This window comes from Hyperolius riggenbachi, chromosome 1 (genome assembly GCF_040937935.1).
Source record: "Hyperolius riggenbachi isolate aHypRig1 chromosome 1, aHypRig1.pri, whole genome shotgun sequence".
Lineage (NCBI taxonomy): Eukaryota > Metazoa > Chordata > Amphibia > Anura > Hyperoliidae > Hyperolius > Hyperolius riggenbachi.
In genome coordinates this window covers 168,839,545-168,852,798 of record NC_090646.1, presented here as the reverse complement: position 1 = coordinate 168,852,798, position 13,254 = coordinate 168,839,545, and the positions used below count along the sequence as shown (strand labels likewise).

General features: G+C 45.6%; 1 protein-coding gene across 2 annotated transcripts in view; it reads right to left on the bottom strand.

The window, feature by feature from the left end:
• TMEM192 (transmembrane protein 192) overlaps nucleotides 1-13,254 on the bottom strand; it is a 91,295-nt gene that overhangs the window by 54,591 nt on the left and 23,450 nt on the right. For both annotated transcript variants that reach the window (XM_068278837.1, XM_068278838.1), the window contains exon 2: nucleotides 1,790-1,936. In XM_068278837.1, coding sequence (XP_068134938.1) covers nucleotides 1,790-1,936 — 147 coding nt within the window. The remainder of the gene's footprint in view (nucleotides 1-1,789; nucleotides 1,937-13,254) is intronic.

Here is a 13,254-nt window from a genome sequence, read left to right as displayed (position 1 = left end):
GAACAAACATGCAGATCAAGGGTTTGATTCACTAAGACAAACAGCATTCCTTATCAGGGTTAACACACCTTATCAGAGTAGCATAGCGAGTGCTACAAAACTTATGCCTGCTAATTGGCAATGACGAGAGCTCCACTTGTCCTGCCCTGAGCCCCTGCAGGTCCGATCACTTTTAAGGACATTATTGCCGCACTTTGAATGCCCCAATAGGCTGCCTGTCAAGTGACAGTCAGCCTATTGGGCCAATCAAAGTGCAGGGATAATGTTCTTAAAAGTGATTGGACCCGCAGGGGCTCAGGGCAGGACGAGTGGAGCTCTCATCATTGCCAATTAGCAGGCATAAGTTCGTAGCGCTCACTATGCTACTCTGATAATGCATGCTATTTGTCTTCATGAATCAAGCCCCATATGTATCTGACTAAAGTCTGACTGGATTAGCTGCATGCTTTTTTTCAGGCGGGTGATCCAGATACTACTGCAGTCACCGGGAACAGCAGGACTGCCAGGAAACTGCTACCATTTAAAAATAAATAAATATGGCCACCTCCACATTCCTTTCACTTCAGGCATCTACTACTACTTGTAAGCTGAAGCCTCTCTCCCACAACACCATTCTGCTGAGCAAGGAATCTGGCAGGATGCTGGGACACCTACTACACAGACTGACAGAATAGCAAACACAAACAAAATTGCATGCGTTTGCATTTTTTAAAGTGATAGTAGCCTGAATTTGATACAGCAATCCACTTACCAAAATTGTCCAACAGTTGGTGAGGTTTAGCTAGATACAGTAGTAGTATATTGCATTTTCTATTTATAGCAGTGTTTAGTGTTTGAATTCGTGGAGTCCATCTGTCATTTCAGCACCCAGAAATGTGAACAGGATCAGGGGAAGTTCACTTATTAAAAGGGATACTGAGCTGTTCTTAAAATCATAATCGGGACTTGCGTGAGGCTTCCTCCAGCCTCCAATAGCCCACAAGGTCCCTAGCATCTTCCTGGCCTCTTCTGTGGTCCCGCTGTCCAGTTCGTTAATCCGGCAACTCATGCAAGTCGCCGTGCGCGCGCTGCGTCATCACGATAGGCGCCGTCAGCTTCCTGCACATGTGCGGTACAGCGTGTAGAGAACCCTGCATGTGCAGAAGGCTGACAGCACCCAGCGTGATGATGCAGCGCATGCACGGGCGACTTGCATGTCTGGATTACCAGGCAGCGGGACCACGGAGGAGGCCAGGAAGATGCCTGTGGACTTCGCGGGCTACAGGAAGCTGGAGTAAGTCCCAGGTAAGTCCCGATTTTGATTTTAAGAACAGCTCGGGGTCCCTTTAAATAAATTAACTCTCCAACAGGGTGTCCACATTTGGGTGCTGAAATGTGGTGACAGATGTATTTGGGTTTCCAAGTTTCAATAACCCGAATTCAAATACCAACACTAATTTATAATAGTGTGGGTGAAACGTTCAAAGCTCTTTTTTAATGCAGTTCCTCTTTAAACCGGACAACATCAGGCTGGAAGGGTTGGAATGAGAGCCCAGGAACAACAACCCACAGATATTCCTCTGTGCACACAGCTGTGTCACTGCATCATTTGTGTTTACTCTAGTATATTAAACATCCTTTATTATTTACTTGTGCCATCAATGTTTATTCTAGCACCCAAAACTCAATACTGAAAATAAGCATTTAGAAAAAACCCAGAGCCCAAATGACATGGTGATAAATTAGCTGCTTCGTGAAACTGGAATCTGTTGGTTATAAAATAGTTCTGAGATGTTCCTCAAATTCTTACCTGCACCAGCAGCAGGATGAAGTTCACAGTGACGGTAGGGACAGGGTGGAAAATGGGCCGGATATCAGCCTGAAGCTTCTGGGAAGGTAAGAGAGGAGCATCCAGGAAGCAATCATCGTCAGCACTCTGCGTCAGCTCTCCAGAGCTCTGCAAAACAACAGGGGGAAAATACCGGTATATCAAAGTTACAGCGCAACAAATGTCTTCTTACGTACAGTGTATGAAATAAACATCCAGCGCTCTGTAGCAGAATATATAGGGCAAGATTTATCAAAGCATCACCAACAGCTTTTTCTTCTTAAACTGTCCTTAACAGGGGGGAGTATTCTGCACGTTGTTAAGACGCTTCCCAATGCTTTCTTAAGGTGAATGGGAACCGTATTTAAAAAAAAAAAAAATGAAGCAAATACTTACCTAAGGAGAGGGAAGGCTCTGGGTTGTACAAAGTCTTCAGTCTCCTCTCGGTGCTCTCTATCCTGTGCTGGCTCCCCCCCCCCACCGTTTCAATCCCCCGCCGAAAGGGTATTTGGAAGTCTTCAGGAGCCGTGTCCTCCCGAAGACGTGCGACTCCATACTATACAGGCGTGAGCGTGCAAGAGCGTGCTTGCGCAGGCGCAGTACAGGGCCGCACTTCTTCAGGAGCACTTGGGCTCCATGAAGACTTCCTTCGGCCGGGTAAAGCAGTATTTGACTAATTTAGTCAAATACTGATACCGGGCAAGCCAGCACCAGAACAAGGGCATCGGGAGAGGAGTGGGAAGGCTCTATACGACCCAGAGCCTTCCCTCTCCTTGGGTAAGTATCTGTCTCTTTTTTTTTTTTTAAATGTAGTTCCCATTCACTTTAAGTGAAGGGAGATGGCGGCAGTTCTGAGAGTTTTCCTTAGATAAACAGCGCAGAACTGTCCCTGAATAAGAAGTGGCTAATACCACTTCTTAACCCCCGCAGAGCAGGTGTACACTGACACCTCATAGCTACCTTTTTAAATTTACTGCCATCTACCCACACTCATTTGTTCCTGAGGTGAACTCCCCTTCACCCTGGTGATGTTTTTTTGTTTAAGAGAAGGAGGGGAATTGCGGACGAGTGTGTGGAGAATTGACTGTTCAGAGCATGTTAAAAATGTGTGTAAAAGACAGAGCAGACATTGGGATTATTTAAGAATGGAAGTTTAGGAGAGTAATTACAGCCTGGGCTGCTCGTGTCCCAGGTGGATAAACACACAAGTCATACACTGTTGTGTTTGTTGGTCTGAGACACTGTACTAGCTCCTCCTCACTTAGAACAGTTTAGGAAGGAAACAGCACCATCTAGTGGCTTCTTAAGGTGCCTGAGACAGTTCTGCACGGAGTTCTACAAGCCTACCAGCATTTTGTCTCAGACACTCTTGATAAGTCTGGCCCATAGTCCTTTACAGAATATATAGTCTTATCACTGCCACTCAGAGGGGCTCACAATCATATGTCCATCAAAGCCTGAAACTAGGAGCACACTAAGCAGAAATGCTAGCAATGTGGAAACCGCTAGCGTTTTTGCTGTTAATTAAACTATGGGGCGCATGTAAAAACCCATATGTGTGGGTTTTTTATGGTGTGTGCGTTTTTCAAAACGCACAATTTTCTGCATAATTTTAAAAAGCGCTTGTAAAAATGCACAGAATATATCTTAAAGGAAATTTAGAAGACTGAAATATGATACTGTATTTTTCCCTATTGATAAAAAGGGAACATATTGAAAAATGCAACACACAAACCACCAAAGGCCCATGAAAAACACAAACGCAAAATGCAATGAAAAATACAATGCGGAAAACGCAAGGTTTTTCCTAGAAAAAAAAAAAAAAAAGTTAGAGTGTTATGCATTTTTTTTTCTTTTTTTAAACAGACTCCGTAACAAAAAGTGCATCCTGTTTTTTATCATCCTACAAGTTCAAAAAGCTATTCTAATATGTTCTGGCTTACTGCAGCACTTTATACTATCACTGTCTCTGTAATAAATCAATGTATCTTTCCCCTGTCAGACTTGTCGGCCTGTGTCTGGAAGGCTGCCAAGTTCTTCAGTGTTGTGGTTCTGCTATGAACTCCCCCTTCCAGGCCCCTCTATGCACACTGCCTGTGTGTTATTTAGGATTAGAGCAGCTTCTCTCTTCTCTCTTATCTTTTACAAGCTGGATATATCGTCCTCCGAGCTGGCTGGGCTTTCACATACTGAAGAATTACAGACAAGGGCAAAGCTGTTTGCAGGAAGAAACGAGCAGCCTGAAACTTTAGTGCATGAGAACAGGGGGAAAGAAACACACAAATGATCTCTTGAGATTCAAAAGGAAGGCTGTATACAGCCTGCTTGTGTATGGATGTATTTTCTATGTGTGGACATACTGTACATCAACCTACTTCCTGTTTTGGTGGCCATTTTGTTTGTTTATAAAACAAACTTTTTAAAACTGTTTTTAACCACTTTTAATGCGGCGAGGAGCGGCGAAATTGTGTCAGAAGTTAATAGGAGATGTCCCCTAACGCACTGGTAGGTTTACTTTTGTGCGATTTTAACAATACAGATTCTCTTTAAACTACAATCAAGAAGAGTGGTTGAACTTAAAAGATTTAACACAAACTACAAAAAAAATAATATTATATTGTATGGTGTATGGTCACCTTAGAGTTAATTTTTGGGAAAGCCAAGCCAATTAACTTATCTGTAAAGCTATGTGCTCCCCACCCAAAGGGTCCAGCTACGTACCATTGATGACCGTCAAGTGACGTGTCTTCCTGCTCATGACTTACGACTGGTGCGAACAGGGAAGTAAGACATTGCAGTACTTTACGCGGAGTCGTCGGGGATCCTAAAGAGAACCCGAGGTGGGTTTGAAGATTATTATCTGCATACAGAGGCTGGATCTGCCTATACAGCCCAGCCTCTGTTGCTATCCGAAACCCCCCTAAGGTCCCCCTGCACTCTGCAATCCCTCATAAATCACAGCCACGCTGCTGACAAACAGCTTGTCAGAGCTGGCTGTGTTTATCTCTATAGTGTCAGTCTGCTGCTCTCCCCGCCTCCTGCAGAACTCCAGTCCCCGCCTGCATCCCTTCCCTCCCTGCTGATTGGAGGGAAGGGATGGGGGCAGGGACCGGAGCTATGCAGGAGGCGGGGGAGCAGCTGAGACTGACACTACAGATGTAAACTCAGCCTCACAGCATGGCTGTGATTTATGAGGGATTGCAGAGTGCAGGGGATCCTTAGTGGGGTTTGGGATAGCAACAGAGGCTGGGCTGTATAGGCAGATCCAGCCTCTGTATGCAGATAACATTCTTTAAACACACCTCGGGTTCTGCAGTTGAAAGAGAAAAGCAAACCGGGCACCAATAGTTTGCAACACACCTATTTATTCCATCCCATCCATAGACAGATACATGCAACAAGTAGCTGGTCTAACAGCCGTTTTGCAAGCTAAGTTGCTTGCTTCCTCTGAGGAAGCAAGCAACTTAGCTTGCGAAACGGCTGTTAGACCAGCTACTTGTTGCATGTATCTGTCTATGGATGGGATGGAATAAATAGGTGTGTTGCAAACTATTGGTGCCCGGTTTGCTTTTCTCTTTCAACTGCTGGACATTGCTATTTACTGGAGGCACATATAGTAACCACCTATAACCCCTTCCGAAGGCCTTACCATCATTGCATTTAGTGCCGATTTTTTCTTCTTTACTTTTTTGAATGTACTACACCTCGGGTTCTCTTTAAAGATCTGATGTGTCCGCCGCTAAACTACGCACGATCGCTGCTGGGGGGGGGGGGGGGGGGGGGAAGGAACATCTTTTAATAAGATTATGTTAAACGCTGTTCCCTGACATTGGGTAACATCACTGCAAATGTCGCCTTGTGGGTACAAGGCTTTAGTATTTGGGATTTGGGTAAAATCCGAGGTAGAAATGGTTAAAAAGTATAAACTCCATGTAGATGGTGTCTGTAATGTTTGCGGGTTACTATTTCCGTGGTCAGCGCACAAGATGCGCGCTGACTCAGCGGAAATCCTCCACAAGCGTATAATTAGATAGTACCCAGCTTGGGTGCAATGCACCAGTAGAGGGCAATTCCCACCAGCAGATGGAGCTGTGGAGTGCAGACGAGCACAGCCTCTGCACTGCCACAGATGTCAGTTGGGAATTGTACGAGCAGGATCAAGCAGGGCTAAATAGCCCTCAAAGAGAAATAGCACAAGGACAGACAGAATGTGTGTTCACCAATCTAGTCGCCCCCCAGCGACGGTGAACACACATCAACGGAAAGAAAGCGCGAATGCAATCGCAAGAATGGCGATTGCCAACAGACACCAGACTGAGAAGGACAGAGCACGAGAGTAGCAAAGGCACAGCAAACAAGAATCAGAACAAATAAAGAAAATAACAAAACGCTAACACCGCACTCATTCGCAATGACCAATGACACAAACACGAAATAGAGAACGCAAACGCTTGCTAAACGGTTACCTCACCAAGCATACAGCAAGCGTTCGTATCAGACAAGACAGACCGACAGACAGGTGGGGCTACCAGTAGCAACCGCTGCTCTGGTTAGCACCCCAAAGGCAGAATACAGAAGGAGGCACTGCCACTACCACTAGTGCGATCCAGACAGATGAATAGAAGGGGCTACCAGTAGCAACCGCTGCTCTGGTTAACACCCCAAAGGCAGAATACAGAAGGAAGCACTGCCACTACCATTAGGGCTAATGCAATCCAGACTGATGGAGCAGCCAGTAGCAACCGCAGCTCTGGCCTACACTCCCAGACAGAACGATTCCCTGTCGACCGCCGCTGGCGACAAGGCAAATCGAGACACAGAGGCAGAACTAGGCAAAACAGATAAAACTTAAACAAACAGGGCTGATACACTAGGAGAGTTTATCAGTAACAAACCAGGAAGATGACCAGCAAAGGATTCTGGGAGAACATGGTATTTATACTTCCAGCCTTTAAAGGAGGCAACTAAGCAATTTGCACACACTTGTTATGCAAATTCATCAGCAGCAGAGCAGGTCTGCAACTTGCAAAGCAAAGACAGGTCTCTTTTCCATAGACCTGCAGCCCTCAGACTTAAGGAATGGTCAAACAGCTTTCTGTCAGTGCAGACAGCTGAACGGATCATTACAGTGTCCCTACAGAAGGTGCCAACACAGATGCATCCTGAGAAAAAGTGCCAATATCAGCTGAATTATTTAGAATAGATGGTGGAATTTTTAGTTTGTGAATAAGAAATTGGTGAGCATGTGACAGGCCCAGATTGTACAAGGCAGCAAAGTTTATGTAATATAAGTTTATTGTCTGTTATTTGTAGAATTACATTTTATAGAACAGACCTGGAGTCTTCAATACAGACTGTTTTGTGTACGTAAAGGGCCAGCTTCCACAAGGAGCCATGGCTCTGTTCTGCTGCATAGTCACACAGTCCAAATCACTAAGCTGTGCTATGCACGGTTATAGGGATTTGGCTGTGTGCTGCATAAACCTGCATCATGCCATTCAGAATAGTATTACAGTGCAATCTGGATAGCAAGCCACTAGGAAGATAGGAGTTTCTTCGCCCCACTCGTATGCAGGGAAACGCTGCAGATTCAGCCCAGATTCAGGCATTGTGGAAATAGGCCCTTAGTGCACAATGAAGTAATACATCTATATACAGTGGAACCTTGGTTTATGAGCAGAATTTGTTCCGGAAACATGCTCGTATTTGTTCCGGAAACATGCAGCGGTCCTCCTAGTTGTCCCCGCTGGCCGGCCGCAATAACTGCGTACTGCCGGCGGGGTCAGCTCTTCTGCCTGCGTGTTCACGTCATGTGGTGTGTACTGCGCCTGCGCAGAAGAGCTAACCCCGCCGGCAGGTCGCGATCATTACGTCTGGCCAGCTTGGACACTGAGGAGGACCAGGGCCCCCAGCATCCTCCTGATGCCTTCCAGGGGGGCTACGTGGGACTAGAGGAAGCCCTCTAGTCCCTGCATAAGGAAGCCCTAAGTTCAAATTCCATTTTTTATCACAGTTCAGGGTCCCTTTAATACATACTGTAGTATTGTATAAGGCTGCTTTCCCACTAGGTGCTGTCCTTTCTTTTAGGAAGCAGCAAGCAAGGTAATAGGAGTCTATTGACTTTCATGTTACTGTTCACATTAAAGCGTTCCAGTGCGTTGTTGCCTCCAGGAACATTTAATCACACGACGCAAGCGATTTCTCCTAGGGTTAATTGTAACTAGCCCCGCTGATGCACATCGTAGTGCAACTTCCTGCCCTCATGTCATGCGTTATAACGCTTGCATTAAATCAGATTTGTGCACAAGGTAGAAAAATATTATCCAGCACCTATAATGATTAGTAAATGCCAGGTAAATTTTTTTTTGGGTTGCATGAGAGTCACCAATATATCCAAACCCTAAATTCTGTATTAAGCACTTGCCGACCGCCCACAGCCGATGGGCAATCTGATCACCCACCCACACCATCAGATCGCCCGCAGACCCGCCGTCAGATCACCTCCCAAGTGCATGGTTTACATCTGTTCTCTCCTCTAAACACCCACTAATTACCCATCAATCACCCCCTGTCACTGCTACCCATCAGATCAGACCCCTATCTGCCCCTAGGGCACCCAATCACCCGCCCACACCCTCAGAACGCCCTCAGACCCCAGCCCTGATCACCTCGCCAGTGCAATGCTTGCATCTATTCCCCCCTCTAATCACACCTTGAGACACCCATCAATCACCTCCTGTCACCCCCCAGCACACCTACCCATCAGATCAGGCCCTAATTTGCCCCGTGTGGGCTCCTGATCACTCGGCCAAACCCTCAGATCCCCTTCCGATCACCTCCCCAGTGCATCGATTGCATCTATTTTCCCCTCTAATCACCCCCTGAGACACCAATCAATCACCTCCTGTCACCCCCCTAGCACTCCTATCCATCAGATCAAGCCCAATACAACCTGTCATCTAAGACAGGGGTCCCCAACCTAGGGGCCGCGGCCCCCTTGGTGGTCCCTGGGCAGTTTTTCGGAGGGGCCGAGTGTATATACTACACTCACAATCGGGGGAAAAAAAGGCAGGAGGGGGACTGCCGCCGCCACTAACCACGACCCCCAAATCCCCGCCCCCCTCCCCCGGGCCCCAGAGAAAAGTTTGGTCGGTATAGGGGGCCCCGGGCTCAAAAAGGTTGGGGACCCCTGATCTAAGAGGCCACCCTGCTTATGAATCAAAATTTGCAGATGCTTATACCCCTGAACAGTCATTTTGAGACATTTGGTTTCCAGACTACTCCTCACGGTTTTGGGCCTCTAAAATGCCAGGGCAGTATAGGCACCCCACAAGTGACCCCATTTTAGAAAAAAAAAAGACACCCCAAGGTATTCCGCTAGGTGTATGACGAGTTCATAGAAGATTTTATTGTTTGTCAAAAGTTAGCAGAAATTGATTGTTTTTTTCACAAAGTGTCATTTTCCCACTAACTTGTGACAAAAAATAAAATCTTCTATGAACTCACCATACACCTAACGGAATACCTTGGGGTGTCTGCTTTCTAAAATGGGGTCACTTGTGGGGTTCCTATACTGCCCTGGCATTTTAGGGGCCCTAAACCGCGAGTAGTCTAGAAACCAAATGCCTCAAAATGACCCGTGAATAGGACGTTGGGTCCCTTAGCGCACCAAGGCTGCACCCAGCATGGGCATGTGTAAAAATACACCCCAAAACACATTATACTACTTCTCCTGAGTACGGCGATACCACTTGTGTGGCACTTTTTTGCAGCCTAACTGCGCTAAGGGTCCCAAAGTCCAATGAGTAACTTTAGGCTTTACAGGGGTGCTTACAATTTAGCACTCCCCAAAATGCCAGGACAGTAAACACCCCACAAATGACCCCATTTTGGAAAGTAGACACTTCAAGGTATTCAGAGAGGGGCATGGTGAGTCTGTGGCAGATTTCATTTTTTTTGTCACAAGTTAGCAGAAATGGAAACTTGTTTTGTTTGTTTTTTTTTGTCTCAAAGTGTCATTTTCCGCTAACTTGTGACAAAAAAATAAAATCTTCTATGAACTAACCATACCTCTCAGTGAATACTTTGGGATGTCTCCTTTCCAAAATGTGGTCATTTGGGGGGTATTTATACTATCCTGGAATTTTAGCCCCTCATGAAACATGACAGGTGCTCAGAAAAGTCGGAAATGCTTAAAAATGGGAAAATTCACTTTTTGCACCATAGTTTGTAAACGCTATAACTTTTACCCAAACCAATAATACACTGAATTTGATTTAAAAAAACACGACATGTAGCACAATAAATTTGGACAAAAATGGATACAGAAATTTTACCTTGACAAATTTTATTGCAGAGTTAAAAAAAAAATCATTTTGACAAAATTCATGTCTTTTTTGATGAATATAATAAAAACTAAAAATCGCAGCAGCAAACAAATAGCACCAAAAGAAAGCTGTATTAGTGACAAGAAAAGGAGGGAAAATTCATTTAGATAGTAGGTTGTATAACCGAGCAATAAACCGTTAAATCTGCAGTGGTCTGAATGGAAAAAAAAAAGGCTCTGTGATGCAGTTCCTTCAGCAGGGAGGCGGGGCGAGGAAATCCGGCTCGCCTGTTGCACTTTTGCAATGTTTAGCTCATGCTGTTGGCGCTCCAACTGCGCTTGCATGTACTGCAGGTTCTTTTCCAGGTCAGTGTCCATCAGCTTTCGTAATGCCAGCTGCATTACCGGGTCAGCACAGACAGACAGTCCAGCACTGGCCGGTTCCAGGCGAGTACTTTCAGAAACTCTGAGATCGGGGTTCACACTGACAGTCTCCTGCGTAACTGTTGCTGCATTGCCCGCAGGTTGCTCAACCTCAGTACGCTCAGGATCTTCAGTCTCTGGGTCCCCTCGACTTGAGTCAGATGGGCTGGTATGCACTTCAGTGGACACATCCAGCTCCCCCAGTTGCTGGCTATCCCATCTGTACAAGTCCGTTACCAGGTCCTGTTTCTTGCGGCCGACGTCAATGCCTCTCGCTTGGCAAAGATTTTGCAGGTCAGCCAGGCACATGTTCTTGTAGTTTCCGGACATTTCTATGCCAAATAAAATAAAACTTTTGGGGGAGGGGTACTGGCTACACAGTCTCTCTGTATATATAAAAAATAAATATATTGCATTCCAGCTACACCAACAAATTAGTTCGTTTCTTGATAGCGCTAGCGCTATCTTAGATACTTTCAGCACAACACAGACCCCAACCACTGCCAAACACTGAAAGACTGTGGTCCTCAAGTGGTTAATTTTGAAGTACAGTAATTAAAAATAAAGGTGCACTACAGTGAAATTTAGACTACAAGGATAACCCTAGTAGCATGTTGCCAATAGGAAGAGTATTAGGTAGTATTACGGTTTACAAAAGGTCAGCTGGTTAGGATAATTTACAGCACATATACAGATCCTGGCATCAGTAACAGGGAAGCAATGTCCTTTCCTCTCCTTGCTGTGATGACAAAGTTTTCTAATTCAGGCTCAGCAGCAAGTACCGATATGGGCTGTGAAATTTCTTCTTAGGTAAACAAACATGAGTCTTCAGCACATATCAGTACATGCTATTGAGCCTAAATTGCCAGAATGGGTTTTGTCCTCACAGCACAGAGAGAGACATCAGCTGTTATCAAAGCCAAACTGAACAGTGGAGAAGGTGGCTTACCTTAACCTCTCTGACAGTATGATTATTTCCTGATTTTAGGGTCCAAAATTGGTACAATTTTGATATGCTTTTCAATGAAATCAGCTCTTGACTGGCTCACAGATCTCTGCCGTCATAGAGACGGCAGAGTGACTGAGCTGCGGCAGGCAAAGAGTGATGCGATCTGTGAGAGTTCCCTGGCAGGCATAACAGCCTCCAAACAGGGTGTAGATTTCAATCACCAGTTAAGAAACACCACCTACAAATGTCACATTCAAAGTTGTACATGTAAAATGTACAACAAAAAAAAGCAGGGCTGTGGATTTGGAGTACTTTTGGGTACTTGGAGTCGGAGTCAGTAGTTTCATAAACAGAGGAGTCAGTCAGGAGTCGGATGATTTTTGTACCAAATCCACAGCCCTGGCAAGTATTAGACTAAAGAGTTGGAGTCGAGAAGTTGGAGCCATTTTGGGTACCTGGAGTTGAAGGTTACATAAACGGAGGAGTTGGACTCGGATTTTTGTACCGACCTCACAACCCTACCAAAAAAGGGCATAAGAACAGTTCCCTAATATATGAGGGGTGACCAAGCAACACAGACACATGCATTTTTCCCATGCAGAAAAACAACTGACAGCAATGCCGCACTGTCAGAAAACTCATGCATAAATTGCATGCAGAAAACAGTCAAGTGTAAATCCAGCCTGAGGTTTTACCTGCACAATATTCTCATAGTATTCAATACATGTGGACTCTCATACTGCACAGAGGTGGTAAAATTGGTCAGTTATTGGCCAATCATAATTGAAAGCGTGCATCAGACTTCAAGCTTTTTCAATGAATGCATCCAAGTGTTCTGTGTCAAATCACGTGACAAGTGCAATTCTGTAGTTGTGGAGAAGAGACAGTCAATGCACCAACACTGCAAAAGTAGACACAACCAGTACACAGCACAGTTAAAACAGCAGATGTATTCACTTTCACAAAGTGGCCAACATCAACCCAGCAATCCTTTTATAGATCAGGATATAACTACAGCTCTTAAAGGTATTCATAGCTCTTGCTGCATGCAGTGAATAAAGGACATACTTTCTGGGTCAGGCTATGTCCACACTGCAGCCAGGTCTGCTCACAACAGGTTAGACCTCTCAATGTCAAGGGATAGCATGTCAAACCACTCGAAACTGCTCAAATGAAAAGAGCTATGAATACCTCTATATATAAAAAAAAAAAAAAAAACTTGTAATGAAGAAAAAGTCCCCTGGGGGGTACTTACCTCGTTAGGGGGAAGCATCTGGATCCTAATGAGGCTTCCCTCTGTCTCTTCGTTGTTCAGCTGCAGCCCTCTCCCCCCCCCCCGAAGTGCGCCAATGTAAATATTTACCTCCCGGGATCTAGCGCAGGCGTACTAGCGGATGTCCCTTCGGGATAAGGCAGAAATATCCGAACCCGATCTTTCCGCTCTAATGTGCAGGCGTAAGTCTTCTTGCGCAGTAGAGCGGATATGATCGGGTTCGGCTATTTCCACTACACTTTGGAGGAGTCAGCACTGGACTGCCTGCAGCTACAGGGATGGGGGAAGCCTCATTGGGACCCTGATGCTTCCCCCTCCCGAGGTGAGTAACCCCCAGGGGGATATTTTTTTTTACCACTTGCCGACCGCCCACTACCTATGAGCGTCGGCGAAGTGGCACCCCCAGGACAGCGTAACACCGATCAGCAGTGGTACCTGGGGGACTGAGCATCCGCCAGCATTAGGCTCCACCCACC